The 25,211-nt window shown below is 42.2% G+C and overlaps 1 protein-coding gene across 1 annotated transcript in view; it reads left to right on the forward strand.

The window, feature by feature from the left end:
• ST8SIA4 (ST8 alpha-N-acetyl-neuraminide alpha-2,8-sialyltransferase 4) overlaps positions 1–25,211 on the forward strand; it is an 84,663-nt gene that overhangs the window by 32,676 nt on the left and 26,776 nt on the right. Inside the window, exon 4 of the mRNA XM_083702427.1 lies at positions 1,029–1,322. Within this exon, the coding sequence (XP_083558553.1) occupies positions 1,029–1,322 (294 nt within the window). The remainder of the gene's footprint in view (positions 1–1,028; positions 1,323–25,211) is intronic.

Below are 25,211 nucleotides of genomic sequence, written 5' to 3' on the forward strand. Positions count from 1 at the left end.
TGGCAGCACATTTGGGATTTTAAAATAGAAAGCTGCCACTTATACAATGGCATTTGAGGTTTTATGGAATATTTGACAGCATTTTACAATGTTCAAATAATAAGCAGTCAGTTTATGTCAATTAAGTAGCATGGCAACCATTTTTTTTTAAATATACATGTTTTTACAGATAAATATGTGTGCAGGGCTGCCTTACAGTTTGAAATACCAGCTGTAGAATGATTAATTTGATGGTTCTTATGACAGCATTCTTATCAGTGCATCCTGATGGCAACTGTCGAAAGGGTGTGTGTGTGAGTGAGTGAGTGAGTGAGTGAGTGAGTGTGTGCTAGGGATGAATCCTTCTATTCCAATCTGTGTCAGATCTGCCTGTGCTCATCCATAAACCCATTCTGCCCATTTCTGAATTAATATATGAAATCTGCAGGGGAATGTGGGTTTTAAACACGTTTTGACACTTTTTGAAGCCGAGAACTGTGTTGCAAAACTCGGAGAAATGCAAAACCCCTAGGATAATTGTGTGATGATTGACACATTAGTCTGGGAGGTGTTGATCAGGTTAGTCCACATTGGAATTCAGAGAAATCAATTTCCTCTAGAACCCTTTCTGGTACATTTAGAGTAAACAAACACTCTGTTAATTTCAAGAGCACTGGTTAGTTCCTTACAGCCTAACTATAAAACATTCTTCAGAAGTTCGTTGCATTCATCGAAATGGTGCTTATCTTCTAGGGAACGTACTTTAAATCAGTGGCCCATTCATTCAGCAGGTACGCTGTTTGTCGTCTTGCTTAAGTGCATCATAAAGTAAGAGGTCCTTGTTGGTTTCAGTGGGATTTAAGATGCTTCTGGATTTCACCCAATATTTTTTAGATGGTTAGATGCCACACAGTGCATTGTGAAAGCATGTGGGACGCCACAGCCTTGCACGTTCATTTTCAGCCTTTATTTCACGCACACCTTTTTATCTGAGTTAATGTTTCATATTTATTATTTTATTTTTTCCCCATTAATCTCTTCCTCTTCAGGTGCAATCTAGCTCCCGTGGTGGAGTATGCTGCCGATGTGGGGACTAAATCAGATTTTATTACCATGAACCCATCAGTTGTACAAAGAGCATTTGGAGGCTTTCGGAATGAGAGTGACAGAGAGAAATTTGTGCATAGGCTATCCATGCTGAATGACAGTGTCCTTTGGATCCCTGCTTTCATGGTCAAAGGCGGAGAGAAGCATGTGGAGTGGGTTAATGCATTAATCCTTAAGAATAAATTGAAAGTGCGAACTGCCTATCCATCACTGAGACTTATTCATGCTGTCAGAGGGTAAGTGTCTGGAAAAGACTGGCCTGTCCTTGGCACAATAGAACTCATAACTAAAATTTTCACTAGAGTGAAAGAATAGCACTGGAAAGGTTTATGATAATTCTGTTCTTACCGCAATGGAGTATGCTTTCTATAAAGTCATGCTTGTTTGCCTGAAAACGTTTCCCACTCATTTAGTCCAGGCAGAGGCAAACATTGGCAATGATTTGATTTGGTGACCTCCCTTTCCTCTTTTTATGGGACAAAGCGACTTTATGAGGAATTATTTGAAACCTTCAATTTTATAACAGAACCAGCTAATCCCAATATTAAACACTCTTATTTGAAAGTTGTGTTTCTGTCCTCCAGCTGTATGCGTTAAATTTCTTCTTCTGAAACAGGCCTTTAGTAGCCATAATTCTCCTGTACAATCAAGAAAATGGATAAGCTTAACAGGACAGTACCTCTTCGTGATTTGTTTTTCTCTCAATCCTTCTTTTACCTCTTTTTAAATCCTCCCCAAAAGTTTCTGTGTCAATTTAGAAAATATAGACAAAGTTGCTATTCTAATTTCAGCTTACCTGGTTGCGTAAAAATCATGTCTAGCTCCTATTGCCCTAGTTCCTCTGTTTATGCATTAAGAATTGCATTAGTCATCTTGTCACAAAAGTCGAATTCTTGTCTGTTGTGATGTATTAAGTCTTCCTTAGAGACACTTTTTTCTAGAATTTATTTCTTCATTGTGCTGCATTGCTGTGCTGTGTGTTTTCCTGTTTCGCTTTTTCCTTTTTTCTTTTTTAAAAAATTGTATCATAGCATATTTGTGGCTAGAATTAGCAGTTTTTCAGTCCATTAAGCATTGCTTGCTTATTAAATGGGAGATACCCTGTGGATTGAAGATGCTTTATGAAATGATAGGATTTTCATACTGAACTTGCTGTCAGAATTTGTGCCCTATGCAAATTTAACTGTCAAGTATATAGTGGGTAGGATGCAGAGAAATGCATGCATAAGGAACTGGAAGAAGCACAGTTTAATACCCCTCCTCCCTGGCAGAAAACCTCCCCCATGAGCTGTGGCACAGGGGTCCGAGAGAGCAGGGAATATCTGAAAACAGAGGTTGCCCTCAGCCATTTTTTTCATAACCCCTCTTTTTTCCTCTCAGCCCACTGCTTTATCCCATCCAGCCCGATGTCCCCTGATCCCCTGGGACGCCTTCTCCAAGAGCTTCTGGTGGAGAAGGTCCTATTAAGCACACTTTTCTCTGGATCCAACAGAATATTTTCTTCACTGATAGAACGTTTGAATGATATTAATCTAATACAGGCGGTCACCATATTGTGTGTGGGGATTCCATTTCCAGTCCCTGTGCATGTCGGGTGTGTTCATAAGCCTGCCCCATTCCACCCTGTTCTGCCCTCTTCCGAGTCCAAAATAACTCATGTGTCGGCAATCGCATGTCAGTTGGACACACCTGAAATGTTTACCGCTTGTATAAAAAGGTAAAGGGACCCCTGACCATTAGGTCCAGTGGTGACCGACTCTGGGGTTGCGGCGCTCATCTCACTTTATTGGCCAAGGGAGCCGGCGTGCAGCTTCTGGGTCATGTGGCCAGCATGACCAAGCCGCTTCTGGCAAATCAGAACAGTGCATGGAAGCGCTGTTTACCTTCCCGCCGGAGTGGTACCTATTTATCTACTTGCAACTTTGACGTGCCTTCGAACTGCTAGGTTGGCAGGAGCAGGGACCGAACAACGGGAGCTCACCCTGTCATGGGGATTCGAACTGCCAACCTTCTGATCGGCAAGTCCTAGGCTCTGTGGTTTAACCCACAGCGCCACCCGCATCCCATCGCCGTTTGTATAGATCAGCTTTCAAAGCTCATTCAAAACATTGCATCGATTTGGAGATTGACTTGGCTCTGCCACCACAGTTAGAAGCTTCCACATGCCCATTGCTGGAAACGGCAGGACAGGAGAGTGTTCTTGGGCTGGAGTCCTGCTTGCAGGTTTCCCATAGGAATCTGGGTGGCCGCTATGAGAACAGGATGCTGGACTAGAATGGCCATTGGCCTGATCCAACAGGCTCTTCTATGTACCCCATTAAAGCCATTTTAAATATGTACCAGAAGGTTTTGTCCATTTTCAAGTGTCCCTGATATTGTTATGATGGGGCTCTTTCTTATATCCGCATACATTCACAAGTCATTTCAAAATTTTAAGTATATTACACAAGCACAGCTATCAATCAAATGAACAATCTTTTTGAAAAAAAAGAGCTCTAATGCAGTAAATGTTTTTTTTTTTAAAAAAATGAAATAATCTAGAAACAAATCAAGCATACATTAACTTCCACGGAGAACTCTCCTTTCAGCTTTTCTGTCATCTTCCCCAGTCTATAGTTACCCACAAGCAAACAAACAAAACCCTTCATATTTTTCCTGTGAGAGTATTGATAGAAGTTCAACTTCTTTCCGCTCGGATAGGGATTTGATTCAGTTCTCATTTAAAGGTAAACCTGCTTAATTTCTAAAACATTGCATGAACTGAAATACAGCCATCCTTTGAAATGGCTGTACAGTGTCTACAAAAATGCCTATGTGAGGGTAAAGTGTGCAAAAAAACGCATATATTCATGAAAATGACATACCAGAATGCATTCTATCTGGAGAAGTAGCTTTGCAAAAATGAGTGGATTTGGAGAAATTTGCACTAATTAATTTTCATGGCAGCTGACATTGAAATGGGGAGAACTGAACAAAAGATTAGAGAAATGAGCAACTTAGAGAAACCACAATTGACAGATTCTCTCATCCCTGTTCTTGATAACACATGCTGACTATATTTGCATTATACTTACATCCAAGGAAAGACTGCACTCAGAAGCAGAGAGTAGAGCCAAACATCTGAATGCCTTTTCCAATTGTTCTCTGTGTGACTTTTCTCACAAGTAGTTGAAAGGATTCAAATGCAGGCCCTGTTTTAAAAGGCTGGGGTTTTTACTCAGCTGTAATGTTTAAGCCAGTCTTTTAAATTCAACTTTCCCCGTCTTCAGATCTTCCCAAGAAGAAAAACTGTGACATTCCATGCAGCAACATGAATGATCTTTTCACTCTAGCATCTGAACATTTTTCAGCAGCACTTTTCTGGGGCCCTTGCTGCCCATAGCTTTGTTGATTACTCTGTTAAATAAGCTCATATCACCTGTTAGTTACAGAGGTAGAGAGTTGCCACCATTATACCTGGTAGGACTCCTATGGAGCTGCACAAAAATCGAGACAAAAAACCAGAAATGAAACAGTTGCAGGGTTTTTGGGTTTTTAAAAGTCTGGTTCAAAGATGTAGTGATGGAAGAAACCTATACATGAAATTCTGTATGTCATGCAGTTATTTTGTTTGCTGTTGGATTGTTAGGGGAGAATTTAAGACCATCAGAGCCATTTATGAGGGGGGGGGGGAATACATCAAACAACAAAGCAGACAGGCTTTCAGAATTAAAAATCAGGATTAAAAACTAAAAGGCAAGGATCTTTGCCTCCTTCTGAAAGGAAAGGAAATCTGCAGTTCTATGATTCTATAATTCTTGGGAGAGTCATGGTGTTCCATTGGAACAGGTCCGGTCCTTGCTTCAATTTCAGTTGTGAAGGGACCATAGGGGGCCATTTGAGGATGGTCTTAATTCAGAGATGCTTGCAAAGTTTTCATGAGCCAGGTTTAGGGAAGTCTTTTAGGAACTCATAAAAAGCACGCTCCAAAGGCAAGGCGAGCTTTACTGACATTATTCTGTTTGGATGAAAATCCATGGCAGAAAAGATGGGCCAGCTTCCCTGGCTGATGAATGCTTTCCATGGCCAGAAGAGAATTGTTTCCTGGCTGAGCAAAGCTTTATCAGCCAGGCATCATGGCAGCAAAAGATCCAGTTGAAAATAGTTTTGGCATGCTGAATATTCGGCTGCCAGAACCTCTACCAGCCACTTACTTCATTACTGTTTAATGTGATGGAACAAGGTTGCTCCATCCCATTAAATATTACCAGAATCAAGAAGTACAGGGGCATTAGAGAGAGAGTAGGGAAGCCAAACCTTCATGAAGGACCTGCATAGGTTGGTGTTACTCTCCCATTTTTGGACTTGTGTCCCTGCCCCTCTTTTTCCCAGCCTTCTCTGATGTACTGAGTTCACTAATTAAGTGTTTATGCCACCAGATGAACCCACAAAGACCTATATTTTCCTAGCTAAGCAGAGGGAAAGTGTCTCTTTAACTTCTTGTTTAAAAGCAGTGATGGGGCACACCAGCAGAGCTCATCTGGCAGGCCTGCTTGGGTATCTGTTAAACCCTGCCCCAGTTCTGTCCATGTAAGTTGTAGCAATGCCTATGTGAGGAGTGCAGTCCCACATCTTTGCCCCATCACACCAGCTGCTACTGAAAAGTAGGCCTTTTCTGATATGGTGCTATAGGAAAAGAATGCAGTGACTAGAAAAACTGAGAAACCTGCTGGCTCTGATTGGGAACAATTCTTCTTTTTTTGTATTATTTTTTTATTCATTTTACAATACAAAAATATAAAAACACATAACACAATTTTTCACCAATACATTTTTTTGGAGTTCCCTCAGCTCTTCTGCAAATCCTCCATTTTAGTCCTTCTTCCGCGTTTCTTAATCTAATATTGCCTATTATTAAAAACATCCTCCTTCTTATTCCCTTTTTTACAATATTTCTGATATTATTTTCACAGAGCCTCTTGCAAACCTACAAACGTTAATTGTTCATCGCAAATACTTTTCAAATAGTCTACAAATTTACTCCAGTCATTAGTGAATCTGTGGTCTCGTAGGCCTCGGATCCTTCCTGTTAGTTTATCAAGTTCTGCGTATTCCATTAACTTCATTCTCCATTCTTCCATCAACGGTAATTCTTCTTGTTTCCATTTTTGGGCTAGCAGTATTCTTGCCGCTGTTACTGCGTATAGAAAAAGCTTGTAGTCTTTTCTGTTTATTTCATTTCCTACCATTCCTAACAAAAATGCTTCTGATTGGGAACAATTCATGGAGTTGATACTACAGTTGGGTATAAATGATGCTGGGTCAACATGGCTTTGGTTGAGGCAGTTCCCTTTTCCTAATTGGACATATTTAGTATTTTTAGTGTCATATTTAGCAGAGTGTACAACAGGACTTTTCAGAAATAATGTTGCCTAGAAGAAAATATATGAGTATTATGTGGTTGTTAAAATTTAGAAAAATGTAATATTTTAAATGAAATTGTACATTTTGTGTGTGTGTGTGTGTGTGTGTATCCTCTTCTCTTCTTATGGAAACGTTTAACAACAACAACAACAACCTTTATAATTGATCTGCACTCATCTGTAAGAGCTTAGAAGTGCAAAACCTATTAAGCTATGCTGACTTTAAAGAATATTTAAATCAAATGATATTATATGAGTCTTGGATTCTTGGGTACCACACTTTCTGTGGGCAGAACAGTAAGAACAAACTGGAAAGTACTACATACATATTGCCCTGACCACAAAAATAATGGAACTTAAAAATTGTATGGCCTAGGGGAAACTGTTTCAGAAAATGTTGCACATCCCTATTCATTTGTTAAGCCTTTCCTCTCCCCTTTGGAAGAAAGTAGGTGTGTGTGTGAGAGAGAGAGAAGCAGAGGGTGTGTGTGTGTGTGCGCGCGCTTTATGCTGGGTTGAGAATTTCCTCTGGGATGCAATGCCTGAACAGGCACAGTGTTGTGTTGTATTCTATTACGAATCAAGCCTCGTATGCACTTAATATGATCTGTGCACGTCAAAGCAATCTTGCTCTTCCGACAAAAGGGAGTGATATTGTTGTCAGCTTCAGCTGCTATTGAGCACAGCAAGATCTTGAAAACATGAGCCATTAAGTTACTATCTAATAAGCAAATTATGGCAAATTAAGGAATGCAAATTTAGCAGAGGCATAAGAAAAGAGTACAATGGGGAACTGAAGATTGCTGCTAGGCAGTGTGTGTGTGTGTGTGTGTGTGTGTGTGTGTGTGTAAGAGTCAGGAAATAGCAACATACTCACACTGAGGCCTTGCCTTTTAATTGAAGAAGGGAGGAAGCTGTGAAAAAGCTTCTTATGATGTTCCCATTAGATAATACCAGTTATCACTGGCTGCGCAACAACACCAAGAGGAGATAATGTGGGTGCTACTGTTGAAACTAACGGCGTTCTGTGTGCTGCGCTGGCTCGCCAGATGCAGCTTGTCACGCTGGCCACGTGACCCGGAAGTGTCTTCGGACAGCGCTGGCCCCCGGCCTCTTAAGTGAGATGGGCGCACAACCCTAGAGTCTGGCAAGACTGGCCCGTACGGGCAGGGGTACCTTTACTGTTGAAACACAGATGAATTTGATTTGTGGGAAATACGAACCTATGGAAGTTAGTCTAATGTATATACTCTTAGACCACCCATCACCATGCCTAGTTAGTAGATGGCTCTGCGTACTATGGGAGGAAGGAGGTGCAGATAAGACTAGAAGAGCTATAGCTCCATGGTAGAGTGCACACTTTGCATTCAGAAAGCCCCCAGCCTCTTCCATTAAAGTAGGACTGGCTAATATTGCTGTATCCCAACTCACATCATTCCCAGACAGCATGGCCAGTAGTAGGAATTACTGTTGCTTTTCCAAAGCCATCACTACACCATTAGAGGCTGTGTTAAAAACTGAGATATGAAAGCTAGGAGCTAAATGGGACCTTAAACCTAGGTTATGCGTAAAGGCCACAATCCAGCCCACCCCCCTGTGAAATAAAGACACAATGACACATGATTTAAGTTTAAACGTTAATGGGCAAAATTTGGTCACAACTTTATTGATTACAGAATGTGAGCTGTGTTGGCTTAGGCATTGGCATCCAAACTGTAACTGACTCCTGCCCACCTTGCAGGGAGACTGGTAAGGGTAACCACCCAAAGAGGGAGCTCGGTCAATGGCAATCAACCGATGGCATCAACCGATGGCTCCTGGTGGGACGTGGCATGGACCTCAGCCCTCTGCGGGCTTCAGATGAAATCCAGACCCCCGGATTCCTTTAACGGAATACCCTTGATCATGGAGGGACAGGTGATGGCTGTACTTCCCCCCCCCCCATACACCACTAATCCAATGCCTAACTGCCACACGAACCACTTGCTCACTGCCAATACCTCACACCTGCCAGATATGAAAGCTAGGAGCTAATGGCACCTTAAACCTAATTTATGGGCGCAACAACAGAATGTCCAGGCACGCTTTTTTAATAACAATAATACAAAGCTGAAAATGAATGAACTGCAGCCAAAATATTATGTTCATTTTTCACATGGTCTAGTCCTTCCCCTTCCCCTGCCCACTCCCCTAATATTCTTAAGAGGGTCTCTCCTCCAGTCTTCAGAGAGTATCTGAAAGTGGGGAGGCAGGAAAAGGTCCTCCTTTCCTTCCACTCTGCAGTTATAATCTGAAATCTTAGGTGCAGTACTGCGCTCAGAGCTCAGAAACTGCTCGCGCTAATGAAATTTTGTGTCACAAAATGCGCCTCAAACAATGGCAGTTTCAAACACTGATTGGAGGTGCTCAGTCCATAAACCACGGGAGCTGTCTCATAGCAAAGGTACTAACATATTTATAGACAGTATTGCATATTTATAGACATCATTTGGGAGAAGTTGTTGGTGATGCTGGGACACCTTGGGCCTGTTCTTTCTACAAATCAAAAGCACTCTAGTCTTACCTCATCGATCACTGAAGGGATGAAGTTTAGCCTTTGGGAAAACAAATCCCCTCAAGTCCACACATGCCTGCCCTGGGCATGGACACAGCTGCCACTACCTCTTCCAGCCCAGGCTGTGTGGAAGAGGGTTCCCAAGTGAATGACTGGCAATGTCACTTGCCTGTTCAAGCTTAAAAAAACCATACACAGCCCAACAAGACAATGACAATAATCCACCAACAGCATACAAATCAATATGGCTAACCTGATCCAAAACACACACCCACCCTACTCACACATGAAAAAAGATCACCACAGCCAATCACAAACAAACAACCACACCCTAGGCCAACCCCAACCTCTCTCACCACCAAATAAACGCAAATGAACAGCAGAGAACCTGCACGAGCAATGCTGACACCAAACCCCACATATATTAAGTAAAATAGAAACATCGCCACCCGACCCCCCATCTTCCCCCTCTCCGCCCTCCCCCCCAATGTCTCAACAAATGAAACTGATTTGTAAAAATGTTACATGGAAAAAATATGAGAGACATTGCACATACTTCTGTAAAACAAGAAAATCTAAATAAATAAATCCATCCATCCATCCATCCATCCATCCTGAGCTAGGTAATAGTTGCAGTAGTGGTAGCAGCAGTGCCTGCTGGATTTCTGTGTTTGTGGCACAGTGGAAAAGGAACACAGGGCTGCTCTGGAAATGACTGAGTAGTAAAGCAAACAAAGGGAGCAAAAAGATGGGCGATTAACAAAGTGGAGAGTCTGTGCCAGCCAGAAAATGGGTGAAGCCCCTCGCTGATCTCAGAGTTGGGTAAAAGAACAAAGGCCTGTGGCAGAGTTCCAGGACTGCAGTTTGTCCTTGGAAAAATGTTAAGACACCAGTCAGTTTGGAGTTAGCTCAGCAGTTTATAATTTTATGGAGGGAAATAAAGATGTAACATTGCTGCAGTTTAAACGGCAAGTGGCCACGCCCCAGTGATGCGGGTGGCATCCCTCCCCCTCCAGCCGGGTCACTAGCTGGTCCTGGATGCCCTCCCGCAACACCCCCCCCCCCCAGGGAAGGGTAGCGGACATGTAAGATTGAATATGTAGCAATAATCGAAGGAAACCATGGAAGGAAGGATGGGAAGTCAACTAATTGTATTTCCCCCCTCCTTTTTGTGCTTATTTCTTTCTTTGTTTTTTCTTTCTGTATTTACCAATCAATAAATTAAGGTTATAGCATTAAAAAAAAGCATTGCAGTTTTCCCTGGTGTGCTCTAGAGCAGTGTTTCCCAACCTTGTGCCTCCAGATGTTTTTGGCCTACAACTCCCATCATCCCTAGCTAGCAAGACCAGTGGTCAGGGATGATGGGAGTTGTAGGCCAAAAACATCTGGAGGCACAAGGTTGGGAAACACTGCTCTAGAGGAAAGGTTAGAAGTTAATCTGTGAGCAGGAGAGCAGGGCAGTCTGCTAGGCAACAGACAGGACTGTGCCTGTGGGAAAAGCGAGACCTTCTTGAAGCGTACAGCTGGGAGCCCTTCCATCCTAGGTTCAGGCTGTATACAGTGGTACCTCAGGTTAAGAACTTAATTTGTTCCTGAGGTCCGTTCTTAACCTGAAACTGTTCTTAACCTGAGGTACCACTTTAGCTAATGGGGCCTTGTGCCGCCACCGCACAATTTCTGATCTCATCCTGAGGTAAAGTTCTTAACCCGAGGTACTATTTCTGGGTTAGTGGAGTCTGTAACCTGAAGCGTCTGTAACCTGAGGTACCACTGAACATGTGCAAATAAACCATATATCATAAAGATACCACATTTGTGTGCCATTTCCAAAGGAAACATGAACCCTTGAATGCCTGGAAATCTCTGGCATCTCACACTGCAGTGGAGATTGTGGGTGGCGTGTAACAATATATAGTAGACTGTACAGTACTTAGATTTTTTTTTTTAAAAAAGCAGTATATAAATGCTTTTGCATGCATACATACATATATACATCCACTCCCGGTGTTGTAGATCACATCACCAAGTGTAGGCTAAGAGATAGGCTAGCAGTATTATCACCTATGGCCCAAAGATCAGGAAAGTCCTCAGATGTTGAAGGAACTTGTCTCCAATACCACCAAGATAGCAGGTAGGTAATCATGTCATCTCTAATGACGTCCTGATGATACAGCAATTGCCACTTTAGTAGCAATGTTGTGCTAACATGTAAGACATACCCTCATAAATTAATATATTTTATCTGGAAGGTAAAGGAAAGCTTCCCTTTTTAACATTTGCAAACAGTTTATTTCATTCTGATCCATATTAGCAGCCAGGCACTGCCTTGTGTTTTATTTAAAATAGGAACATTTGCATAGAACATCCATTTACAAAGAGTGTTGTTGTTTTTTAATTAGATTTTAATGATGAGGCTGTTAGTCAGCAAAGTCACAGAGGCTGTTATGGCACTTTTTAATACATAGAAATGAATCCAGTGTCATATTTTTTTTAGAATAAATAAATGCAGGAATCTTTCTTTTTAAGCTTTACCAGAGGCACATCATTAGGAACATCTCCTCAAGTAGCAACCTGAACTCAAATCGATATAATGTGAGTAGGGAACACATAAACAGGACAGTATTATATTTAATAGCCTAAGTGAGTCCATTAAACTGTTTTAGAGTAAAGGAATATTTATCTCCAATAGTAACATGTCCCTTTGTGCCTGTCTAACAGGCTCTGTTTTACCTTCTGAAAAACACAACTGCTCAGTAGATACTCTGGAAAAGAATAGAATTCTTTTTTCACCCTGTCTTTATATAACATTTTATTATGAGTTCTATCTCTAAAAACTGCCTGAACACACACAATTGAATTGTTTATTATTTATATCACAGTAATGTCAAAGTTTCCAGCTGAGCATATGGCCCCATTGTTCTACATTTTGTATAAAATACAGCTCAGGATATTAGTGGCATGCAGTCAAAGCATGAAAATTTCATTGTCAGCAACCTTTTATATTCAGATTATTTTGCATCTGCTTCTATATCTAGAGCTCTTTGGTGTGACCTTGAGTTGACTTACTGTAGCTTGAAGTTTGGAGGCCTTTTCTGGCTGAAAAGGGATATACAAATAAATTGGAAAAATAATTTATTTGATTTGATTTGATTTCATCAATTCTTGATACCAGCACATGCTGGAGCATACAGTATCATTAAGACAACCAGAAAAATCTGTTCAAACAAATAACAAATCAGATAAAACATGCGAAATTGGTATAGATAGATAACATTTAAAATTAAAAAAATACATAATGAAACACCAATTTACAACTTAAACATCAGGTGCCCTCCATAAAAGCTGTCACCAAAAGGCTAGATGGGCTGACTCCAGCCTTTCTGCAATGAGGAGTGAATTCTGCAACCAGGGGGCCACCATGGAAAAGAACCTGTTTTATGTTGCTGCACCATGATATATTTTAATAGTAAATGTTTATCTTAAACAATCTCTTTGTTTAACTTTAAGTTATGCACCTCTCTTGATTAGAAAGATCAATAGTTTATGCCCAGTAAACTATTTTGCAGACAAATAAACACAGTTTCTTGTAACTATTGTATTGCAATAAATGCTGTGTGTTCATTCCCTTTCTTTTTCTTTTTTTGGGGGATCAGAGCTGTGCTCTGGATAACTGCGCAACGTGTTTGTGCATTGTTTCTAAATAGTTTTTGCAAAATTTTGTTACATAATTGTGGGTACATTGTTGAAAACATAATTGGGATAATCAGTGCACTGCAGTGTTCATTAACAGTTGAAAGCAGTTGCTGAAAGGTGACATTAAAATTATTACTTTCTGCATCTAGACTTCAGTGTCAGGTTAATTGCAAAGTCATTCCAGTTTCCAGGATAGAAATGTAACAGTGAAACATAAGAGGAATTTGATGGATGTTTTTAGGGACGTGAAATCCAGACTTCCTTGAACGTAGATCTCCTAGCCGAATTCAGTGGAAAGAACATAACATATATGTATAGTAGTATCCCTTAATACTCCACAGCCTTCCATAATGATACAGCTTGCTTTGAGCCAGGAATCTCAGACACAGTGGTGTAGTATGGATTGCTGACACCCAGGGCAAGGCAAGTGTTGCTCCCCTTGGTGGACTGGGCAGCTGTTGTAGGGGTGCACGCTGGGGTGGTGGTGTGTGGAACCCGCGCAGAGGGTGAATGGATCCCGCCTCCAACAGGCTCCTCGCCCGCTGCCTCCACCCACCCACTAGACCAACCTGTCTGCCACTGCGCTTCAGCTTCCAGGGCTCTGTGATTCTCGTGGGAGCACTCCATTTTGCCCCCTCAAAAATGTGTGCCCAGGGCCTTGGCTTCCCCATGCCACACCTCTGTTCACACAGCCACAGGTCACTGAGGCGTCAGAGTTTCAGTACCACTAATATGCCCTGTATAGTCCTGCTATTTGGCAAGACACGAGATAATTCTGTAAGGGCAAACATGTATCCTTTTGTTACATGAGAATATTTTGTGTCCTTTTATCTGCCACCTATACTTTGCCAGGGGTGAGGGACTTCCTTGCATGCCTTATTTTAAATGGAGGAACCCATGATGTTTGTTTGTTTTTATAATTTTGCCTTCAGCAATCTAGGAGGACCCTTTGGGACTTTCCTACTCATTCCTTTATACAAGGAACTGCACAAAGAGTATCCTGTTCTCCCCCTCCACACACACACACACACACACACACACACACACTACATTTCCAACTCTAGTTTGTGAAAGACAATAGCGTTATGCCTCCGTATTTCCTACCAAATGCTGGGAATAATTTAATTGAGTATGTGCTCAGGAAGACTATGGCTATTTATGATTACTTTTCCAGGGAAAATTCTTTCTCCCCCCCCCCCTTTTTTTTGGCAAAACTTCAGTTAACAGCTGTGCTACAAATCACCCATCTGAGGAAGTTTAGCTGCCCCATTTTTACATAGGTCTTTGTAAGTTCTAACTAAAAAGAATCCCATCCTTCGACTGGGTACGTCATTGCCATCAACTCTCTGTTTTGCTTTATTTGTTTATTTAGTTGGTTCATTTATGTCCCATCTTTTCCAGAAGGAGCTCAAGGTGGTGTAGATGGTTCTCCCCCTCCTCATTTAATCCCTCATTTAATCCACAGCAATGTTGTGAGGTTGGCTAGGTTGAGAGGCAGTGACTGGTCCAAAGTGGCCCAGTGAGCTTCATGGTTGACCAGGGATTTGAACCCTGGCCTCCCAGGTCCTGCCCTGACACGCTAACCACTGTACCACACTGGCTTCCATTCCATTCCATTGTTTTTTTCTTCCAAGGCAGAGGGTGTCTTTAGGAATATGGCTGTGGGGAGATATTTAAAGACTGGTCTCTAATCCACCCTCTTATTTTTTGTGTGCTGGGCTTTCCAGTCTCCTGGTACCCACTCTTAGCCAGATCTGTGTGCTGGTCCCAGGGGGTTACTGTGCGGCGTGGTCCGAGTCTAGTCCGAGGTTGAGGGTGTGGTATGAAGGCTGTCCGTCAAGGCTGAAGTGGGGTCCAAGGCAAGGAGTCGGGTGTGGTCAGGAACTCTGGCAGAAGAGCAGGACAGAGTGCCGGCAGGAACAGGTTACCAACAATGTTGCTTCCGCAACCTGGGACTGGGCTGGCTGGCTTTTATCTGCCCCGAGGCATAGGGCGGTCCCGGTCCACAGGTGACTCACCTCTCCTGGCCTGGAGGCGAGCACTCCTCCTGCGGGAACTGAGTTCTGTCCTCTTCTCTGCCCTGAGCCTCTGCAGCTCAGGAGAGGCTGGAGGGTTACTGGACCCTGAGGCAACCTCACCTTCCCCTGACGGGGCTGAGAGTGGAGCACCTGCAGGCCATGGGTCCTCGATCACCTCCAGAGCCAGAGCAGATTCAGCTGGTGTCTGCTCCTGAGGATCCGGCACAGGTGAGGGCCCTTCAGGTTCAAGCCCCAGCCCTGGCTCAGCTGGTCCTGGAGGCGGGGACTCCTGTGCAGGCTGGGATTCCTCAGGTTCAGCCTCTGAATCTGATTCCCAGACCATCACAATCTGTCACTTTGCAGACATCTGGGAACACAGGATTATTCTTGTGCTGCAGTTTAACGCCAGACTTAGAGCAGTTAAACCACCCTTCTTCTCCTTTCCCCCCTTCAGTAATGTACATGTTTGGAGGCATCAAGCAAAATAGACAATTCAGAAAGGAAGAGGTACAATTCCTTTTCTCTCATCTAACTGCCTTGGTGGAAAGGTGGGATACATACATATATACATACATGCCTATCTATCTGATAGTTCCTTGAAAAGCTGGTCTTAAGATTAAATTTAAAGTTAAGATGCAGACACATATTGATGAAGGACCTTCTTCTTGAGATGTTTCCACACCATCCCCGGAGGTGAAACCCTCTCTTTTTCCGAAAGACAATCTCCTGTGGCCATGTATCCCACAAAACAAGTCAGGTATGAGGTTGATGACTGAGCATCATGTAAATTTTGACCAGCTAGTTTTTGAAGTTGTGCTCTGGAGAGAGTGTGTTAATTGCTGCAGGCAAATGAGATCAGGAAATGACACCCAATAGAGACTGCTACAGAACTGCTGATACATATTGAGCTTTTAAACTGTTTATCACTTGGGGGAAAATGCACAAGAGATGAAGGTAGAATAGGGGTGAGACCTTGAGACAACTTCACTATTTCCTGAAATATGAGGTCAATTCGAGCAGATGAAAGATGACTTAAGAGCTGTTTCTTTGTTAGTCCTACGCACATGTAGAATACATATGAAGGGAGGAGCAGGACCACACTCTTTGGCTCTGAATTTGGCTCCAGCACATTCAGTGGAGTCAAACACGAGAGCCTAGCCTGTGTGCATAAGGTCTCCATTCTGGCATTCTTCTTGCAGACATCAGCAGTAGGAAGACCGCACACGAATGCACAAGTGGAAACAACATCCTGTCCCTCCTCCTTATAGAACTTAAAACATGGCTGCCATCTCTTTCACACTGAGCTCCATAGAACAGCATTTCACCCAGTCCAGGCACAAGATTAGGCACATGGTCGGTTCTCTCACTGAAATATTTCAATTGAATATATTGATTAAAAAACCAGGTTTCAAAAGCAAAAACTACCAATGACAAACCACCCCCATCTCCAAGCAGTGAAACATTTCAGGGATTTCGGTTTCCATGGAATGAAGGCCACTGGAGAGTGTGGTGTCTTTTCGATATGCGATTTTTATTTACACTGATATACAACCAGAGCATAAAAGGGAAGAGCTTACAGCATTATCACTTTAACATATCTTGCTCATTGGGTCTCTAGGAAGGCCCCTTCCCCTGAAAACTATAGCAAGTTAAAGGTAAAGGGACCCCTGACCATTAGGTCCAGTCGTGACCGACTCTGGGGTTGCGGTGCTCATCTCGCTTTATTGGCCGAGGGAGCCGGCGTACAGCTTCCTGGTCATGTGGCCAGCATGACTAAGCCGCTTCTGGTGAACCAGAGCAGCACACAGAAACACTGTTTACCTTCCCGCCAGAGCGGTACCTATTTATCTACTTGCACTTTTGACGTGCTTTCGAACTGCTGGGTTGGCAGGAGCTGGGACTGAGCAACAGGAGCTCACCCTGTCGTGGGGATTCGAACCGCTGAACTTTGTGATCGGCAAGTCCTAGGCTCTGTGGTTTAACCCACAGCGCGGGCATCCCTAAACTTTTGCCGTGTGTATTCCCAACTCCTGTCATTCTCCTGCTAGACAGATATGGCATCCAGCCAGGTCAGTGCTGTGGGGAGGTCTATCTGCTCCTTCTGAAGGTCTCTCTAACTAGTTGTTTCTATGGCAACACATCTGCACCTGACTAACTGTTTAAAAGGCTATCAGCAAATAAAATGGTTTGACTACTTCAGGAGTTCCTTCTACCACAACCTATGATATTGCAGATGCAAAACTTATTGTCATGTTCTTATGTAGAAGAAAACAACTTCTTTCCATTGTACCTTTCTATCTGCATTAGAACAAAGATACATTAATTAAAACAAGAATTAAGACTTTCCAAAGGGAGAGATAAATTAGTGTATACTGGTAAATGTATTAATAGCTACCTTAAGCATTATGTGCTCACTTACCAAAATAGAAATGGATAACCAAGTACTGCCTTCTGTTTTGAGTTTCGGGTTAAGATGCTTTCATTCCTCTTCCTTGAATTTTCAGCGAGCCGTGAAATAATTTTTGTTCTGCTTGTGTAGCGTTGTTGTGCTCATGTGTAAGTTGAAGATGGCATAGCATGTAAGGTAGAGATGCACACCAACAAAGCTTGTGGACATATAGATGTTGCTGGACCATAACTGCTACCACCTCAGGCCTTGCAAACTGGGGCTGATAGGAGCGGAAGCCCACAACATCTAGAGGAAACCAACTTGGCAATAGTTGGAATACAGCATCAATTGCGGTGGCTATGAGGGACAAGAATTGGGGGTGGGGGGGAAGACAGAGCCAGGACATACTTTTTGATGACAGCTGCAGAAAACTGATAATCCAGCTTCTTACGTTTTCCTTTCACCTTTGAAAATTTCATATCGGGTTCCGAAAGTGTAGTGTTGGTTACTAAATAAATATCCTTCAATATTTCCTCTCTGTCTCCTGTTGTGGAGTGTTTCGCCATTGATTTTGTTGAAGATCAGGCTGTGAGTCTGATTAAGTAGAACGGTAGTGCTTGACATCCTGTTGTGAATTTGGCACCTTACTATTAGTTTTCTTTTTTTAAAAAAAATGACCTCAAAGTTTGCTTTCTAAATACTTGAGAGAAGTTCAGTGACAAAGCTCTCTTCTTCCAGGCAGTTGCTAAGAGGAACATGTGACATACCCCAGGTGACGGCCCACCCTGTATTTAGCTGTTTAAGAGAGAAATGAAGTGTGCAAGCCGAAAGCCATTTTGGTGCTCCTTCGTGAACTGTAGGGTTCTGAGTGATACCTTGGTGCCTGATGTGGAAAAACACCAGTTCCTCCTGGCCTTGCAAGCATGCTTGACTTCCTGACTGAGATAGTAACCAGGTAACCAAGGCCTTAGCTCAGAATGTGGGGTGGGCGGGGGACAGAGAGAAAAGGTTTTAAGGTCTGAGACTAGAGGAGGAAACATACATGTGTACTCTGCCTGCCTGCAATCTAGTTGTCAGATTTTATCAGAAAACGGAAATTAATTATATTTTCAGGGAGGATGAGCCAAATTGAGAAAAAAAATGGTACAGGGCTTAATACGTTGAAAAACATAATGGAAAAACTGATAACAATACCATATACAGTGCAATCCAGATTCAGCTAGGGGCCGTAAATGTACACACCTGTAAGGTAAAAGGACCTCTGGATGGTTAAGTCCAGTCAAAGGCAACAATGGGATGCGGTGCTCATCTCGCTTCAGGCCGAGGGAGCTGGCGTTTGTCCACAGACAGCTTTCCAGGTCATGTGGCCAGCAGGACTAAACTGCTTCTTGCGGAACAGGGCAATGGGGCAACGGGACACTGTGATGGAAACCAGAACGCATGGAAATGCCATTTACCTTCCCACCGGAGTGGTACCTATTTATCTACTTGCACTGGCGTGCTTTTGAACTGCTAGTTTGGCAGGAGGTAGGACAGAGCAATGGGAGCTCACCCCGTCACACAGATTTGAACTACCGATCTTCCGATTGACCAGCCCAAGAGGCTCAGTGGTTTACACACCTGTATCCCAAGCTGGATAGGAGATCAAGCTCTGCTTGCACAATTGCCCACCTTTATCCTCAGCTGGAACAGAATTTTTGTGACCGTGTAAAAGTTGGAATCACCCAAAGAATTTTTCATCACTGCGTGGATACATTGTTTATTGTGTAGTATATAAGCCTTTAAAATAAATAAATGTAGAAATAAATTGCCAGAAATAAATTGCTGTTGATACTGGACTATACACATACTATCCTGGCAGCTTTGTGACGGATTCCCAAGTTTAAGTTCTATGCTTTCATGATAATTGATACTTCCTTTGTTTGCTTAAAGGGTTATCTTTTATATTAATGCACTGTGGTTCTTCTGGCTGGCAATTGTGCCCAGGCACCAGTGGGATACACAACGGTAAAATCAATAGCTTTTATATCTGATTAATCTAACCTGTTTAAAACCTAAGCATCTGTAAATGGATATTTGATATGATAGGGCTTTGAAAAGGATGTTTTGCATTACATTGATTGAAGGGGAAAGAGGTCAGAGTTTAGCGGCATGATAAATTAATATTAAATATGTGATTTTATCAGGAATACAAACCACAGTTGATTCATAGCAGTGTGCCTGAAGAAGAGAATCCTGGGTAGAATTTAAGCCCCAGAGTTCTATCATTGCTTTGCAATTATATTGAAGCAGTGAGCATTTCTCAGGTCTCATGTTGTCTATAATTCAGAACCCTAAATGTTTACAGGCCTCCCACTGCTGACAGAGATTATGACTACCCTTTCCTTCAATGAAAAGTCTGACTTGCAGATGCAGGACTAAATTGGTGGGTTGCAATTTCTGTCATTGGTGTGCCCAGTGGTTTTTTTCATACAGCCATACCTCATGTTACGTTTGCTTCCTGTTACATTTTTTCAGGTTGCGTCCCGTGGTGACCCGGAAGTACCAGAATGGGTTAATTCTGGGTTTTGCCGCTCGCGCATGCTCAGATGCGCAAAATTATGTCACGCACATGTGCAGAAGCAGTGAATCATAACCTGTGCGTGCACAGACGTGCCTCTGCGGGTTGCGTTCCTTTCATGAGGTACCACTATATAGATAGATGTTTAGGGGTACTCTCATTTTTCTACTCATATTGACATACCGCCCCTCAATGAGGCCAAACTTAGATTCACAAAATGTTTAGTGGTATGTGTACCCCTGCATCCCCCCAGAAAAATGCACTGGGTGTGCCTGTATTCTATGTTTGCTTTAACTAATAAAGCTGGTGGAAAATAGAATGGGGACCAACCTCAGGAGAAAAGACTTGATTTAGTGCTTTTGTGCCTGTTCCCTTCAGGAGGCAGGTGGGAAATTGCACACTAGAGTGTTTCTTTCATGTCAAAACCTTCCTGGCTGAATCGTTGGCACATTTGGAAGAAGAGCATTAGCTTAACTTTTCCTCTGAAATGCGAGTTTTCTAAACAGCAGTTCATTCATTGGTAACCTCAAGCCTTGATTACTTTAACAGGTTTTATGCAGAGCGGCCCTTGTATCTGATCCAGAAGCTGCAACTGGTACAAAATGCAGCAACCAGGTTGCTCACAGGAGCAGTTTGCCAGCACCATGTTATTCCACTGCTGAGAGAGCATCACTGGGCCAGGATCAAGGCACATGTGTGAATTCACAAAAGCCCTAAACAACTCAGGCCCAAAATACTACAAGGAACACCTGATCCCTTATGTTCCACCTTGATCACCGGGATCCTCTGATGGGGCCCTTCTGGTGGTTCCCCATACCCCTGAGGTTTGGTTGGCCTCTGTTAGGGACCATACCATTAGGGTTGCTGGCCCTGCCCTACAAAACTCCCAAACCCTCCAACTTTTGTCTTCTGATGAAAATAAAGCAGTCCTATTCAATAATAATAATAATAATAATAATAATAATAATAATAATACCCCACCCATCTGACCCACTCTGGGCAGCTTTCAACATATATAAAAACATAATACATCATTAAACATTAAAAAAGAAACACTTTCCTATACAGGGCTGCTTTCAGATGTTTTCTAAAGGTTTACAGTGGACGCTCGGGTTGCGAACCTGATCCGTGTGGGATGCACATTTGCAACCCGCAGCGGCATGTCTGCACATGCGTGAGTTGCAATTTGACACTTCTGCACATGCACAAAGCATAATTTAGCACATCTGCGCATGCACGACCGCCGAAACCCAGAAGTAACCTATTCCAGTATTTCTGGGTTTGGGCAGTCTGTAACCCGAAGTGGCTGTAACCCGAGGTATGACTGTATAGTTACTTATCTCCTTAACTTAGGGTTCGCATAACTCCATGCCCTCCAAAATTTATCCGATCAAAATAGGGATGTTCTAAGGAAAAGCGGGACATACCAGGATCAAATCAGGAACTGGAACAGCTTCTGTAAATCTGGGACTATTCCTGAAAAATAGGGACACTTGGAGGGTCTGAACTCCCTACTTGTAGAGGTTCTTTGGGAATTGTCCCTGCCTTCTTTTGAAAACTATTGTGTAGATAGGTATTCGGAATATGATTTCTTTTTCTTTTTAATTGACCATTATTTACTGATGTTTTATCGATGCTTGTATTTATGTTTTTACTCTGGCTTTTACTGGTTTTATTACCTGTATATTGCGTACTGCCTTCTTGTACTGGTAATGAAAGCGCAGATTATCAATACTTCAATGAACAAGTCAATTCAGGGAACTTTTCATAAGGGAAAGTATACAGAAATGTGATTCCCGTATATGCATATCCCCCTCAAATAATGCAACCCCAAGAAAGTTCTTTTGCACTTAATATATGTGTAGGTTATACCATTTTTAGAGCAACACTGGTAGTTGTGTGTGGGACCTATTATTATTATTATTTAATTTGGATAAGTTCCTTTATTATTTTTAAGGCCCTTAACATCTTGGGTCCAGGACACCACTCCAAACAACAGTTTGGCTATAAGCCTAGGACTTCCATCAACGTCTAATGATTTTCAGCCTTCATCACTTAGTCTTACATTTCATTATTTTCACTATTGCTTTTAATAGTCCATAACTTAAAATCCATTCTCCTAATTTCCCCCTGCAAAATTTCATATAGTTCTCCTTACAAAACTTCTTGTAATCCTACAAGCATAATCAATTGATTACAATTGTTTCTCAAATAGTTCACATATTTGCTCCAATCTTTCAAGAATTTCTGGTCCGCCGGTTTCAAATTCTCTCTGTCATCTTATCCAGTTCTGCATAGTCCTTTAATTTCATCTGCTACTCCTCTTTCATCGGTAGTTCTTCCTGCTTCCATTTCTGTGCCAATATCCTTGCCTACAAGTAGAAATGCTTCTGGATTATTATTTTTTATAAATGTTGATTTCAACATCTTTTTCATCTCATTATATATCATTTCCCAGAAGCTTTTCACCTTCCTACATTCCCACCACAAATGATAGAAAGTACCTTCTTTTTCCTTACGTTTCCAACATTTATTACTTGTTTTGTGCATTTTAGCTAATTTCACTGGTGTAATACACCATCTGTACATCATTTTCATCACATTTTCTTTCAAAGCATTGCATGCTGTAAATTTTATTCCTTGTTTTCACTGTTTCTCCCAGTCTTTTAACTGTATATTATAACCAAAATCTTTGGCCCAGTGTATCATGACCGACTTTACTTCTTCTTTACTTCTTTACTTCTTTACTTCTTTACTTCTTTACTTCTTCATCAAAGTACCAACTTTTAAAATGCCATTTGTATTTGTCCAGCACCACATATGTCAGGGCTATCATTTCCTCTTTTGTGTTATCGTTCCAGTGCACAATGTGAACTTCCCTGTAATGTGTTTGTGCATGCCTGTGTGTGTGTAAAACATTCCTTGATGGAGAGCTGAATGAGACAAGCTTTGTGTTTCTTAGGAACATTGGATACCCACATTGTACTCGTGAGTGCCTCATGTTTTCAGAGCAAATAATCGGTTGAAATAGGCTTGAGAGATATTTGTGTAATACTTGCCTTTCATTTAGCCTTTATGCTTCCAAGGAGATTGGCCGCATGCTTGTTAGTTCCACAACTCTTAACTCAGCTGAATCACAGCACTGACACCCTGAAATCGAGACAGAACACACTAGTCTTTTAACATCTGGCAATTGTGATTTAGATTGGTCGTTCAAACAAGCCTGGAGGTCCCTGATGTGTGTTTATCTACTTCAAAATCACAAGTCTGTGCCATTTACAGGCTCTGACCTCAGATCTGCAACCTAGCAGTATGGATTGATTGAGGTGTTGCAGTCGAGCAAAGGTGTGTGGTTCTGTTCTGTAATATTTTGCAATAATGTGTTCTGTCAGCAGGGTACATATATATGCAAGAATCTTAAACTCCCACCATACATATGGCGTGGTGCCACTTTGCAGCTTTTCCTTTCCTCAAAAGGCAAATTTGTCCACAGCAGTTCCAGCATTCACTTAATCCTTTGGGTAATTGTACCCAGCAATTGTACCCAATTGTTGTATTCTTAGCAACAGAGGGTGTCCATGTTAGCAAATCACTCCTCCGTTGCTAACATTGTGGCTGCTGTGTCACATGTCTGTGTTCCCTGAGCTGGGAAAGTTCTGAGGACCGAAGTTACGTCTTATCTCTTACGTCATGTTGTGCTGTTGCACTCTTTCTTTCTCTCGCTCTCTCTGTTGCTGAAGAAGAGAGCAGACGCCATTATGATTTGTCCTGTAAATATCGTAGAATAAATCCTTAGGATGCTCACATTCACACTTCCAGTCATTACTGCTATCTTTGCTGATTAATAGCGTGCACAGGATCAGCCAATCTGTGTCGCTGGGTGCACTGGGATGAAGATTGATGGCCATCCTGGGGGAGCGCAACACCAGAGGACTCCCAGAGAGGTTTGTCTCATACTGGGGGCTGCAGGTGCCCCCAGCTTCTCTGGACAGTCCATGGAGGGCAAGTGGGGCTAGTCCCTATGGAATTTCCTCCCACAAGAGGCAGTGATGGTCACCTACTTAAGATGGTGCAGGAAGAGTTTGGATTTGATATCCCGCCTTTCACTCCCCTTCAGGAGTCTCAAAGCGACTAACATTCTCCTTTCCCTTCCTTCCCCACAACAAACACTCTGTGAGGTGAGTGGGGCTGAGAGACTTCAAAGAAGTGTGACTGGCCCAAGGTTACTCAGCAGCTGCATGTGGAGGAGCGGAGACGCGAACCTGGTTCCCAGGAAGGTTTTGACACCCACCCACCCCACTTTGCCAGAACCGCACCATTCCACAATTGCCGCCGCTGCCAAGAATGGCAAGCAGTCCCCCCCCCCTTATTTTGAAAAACCAGGCTGTTGATAGAGCAATTATCATCTATTTCATAAGAAATCTGCCAGTGTATGTTGCAAAAAGGATGTTTCTGTATTCAAGTATGCGATGACAATTTATTTATCTATATAAAATTGCCTGGAAATAGGATGAAAGGTTAATTTATGACATCGACCTTTGCAGAAACAAGTTTCTGAATAGTTGATCAACCCATCTCCTTTCCTAATGCATTGACGATAGAATGGTACCAGTTTATTTAAGCTTTACTTAAGTAATTTAAATTTCATTTGAACACTCCTGCCAGCTGTACTACAAGAATCTAGAGAGCATACAGTATATGCTGTTTGGCATTGGTACACATTGGCAAATCATATGGCAGGAGGCTGATTGAACTATCTCTTGCCTGCAGATGTTCTTAAAGGAGCTGATATGCTTTAAAGAAATATAAAACTCCTCCCCCCAAAAAAAAATATTAGAAGGCAACTTTGTTCTGAAATACTTCAAAGGGCCTCCTTAAAACCCACTGTGATGTTCTCACAAACTAATGGAAATTCTTTATGAAAGTAAAGTTTTACCTTCTTGTTTTGTTTTGTTACACAAGCATCAGTTCTTGGCAAGAGCAGAGTATATTTTGGTATAGAGAGTGAGTCCATTGTGCATAAAGAAATGCATACAGTGTACTGGTAAGAACTGTGCTCTCATTTTTTATTATTTTTGTATGGAGAACTGCAAAGCAAAGATAAGTGGGTTTGGCACTCATGCCACCCAGAAGTCGCAATACATTTAGCCTAACAACAATGGTACTGAGTTGCTGTGCATGAAGTTATAGTAAATTGATGGGTAGCTTAATTTTTGTGTGTGCGCACACATACAGTTGTGTGTGCGTGTGTTATATTCTCCAATATAATATTGGCATGAACCAGTTTCTAGCCTACTCTCAAAATTTATTCCCGTGCCTACTGTCATCAAAGTCTCTTCCCTAACTTAACAATAATCCTAGTATTCTCAGAGGGACCGTCACAATACATTTATCAAAGCAGGAGAACTTCAGAAAAGCAGTGACTACTGAAGGCTTGGGCGGGTGTGCAGATAATGAGGAGTGACAAAATTCCAGGCACAGAGAGCACTCTGGTATGGCTTGAGGCACT

Source organism: Podarcis gaigeae (assembly GCF_964106915.1).
Source record: "Podarcis gaigeae genome assembly, chromosome: 11".
Classification (NCBI taxonomy): Eukaryota; Metazoa; Chordata; class Lepidosauria; order Squamata; family Lacertidae; genus Podarcis; species Podarcis gaigeae.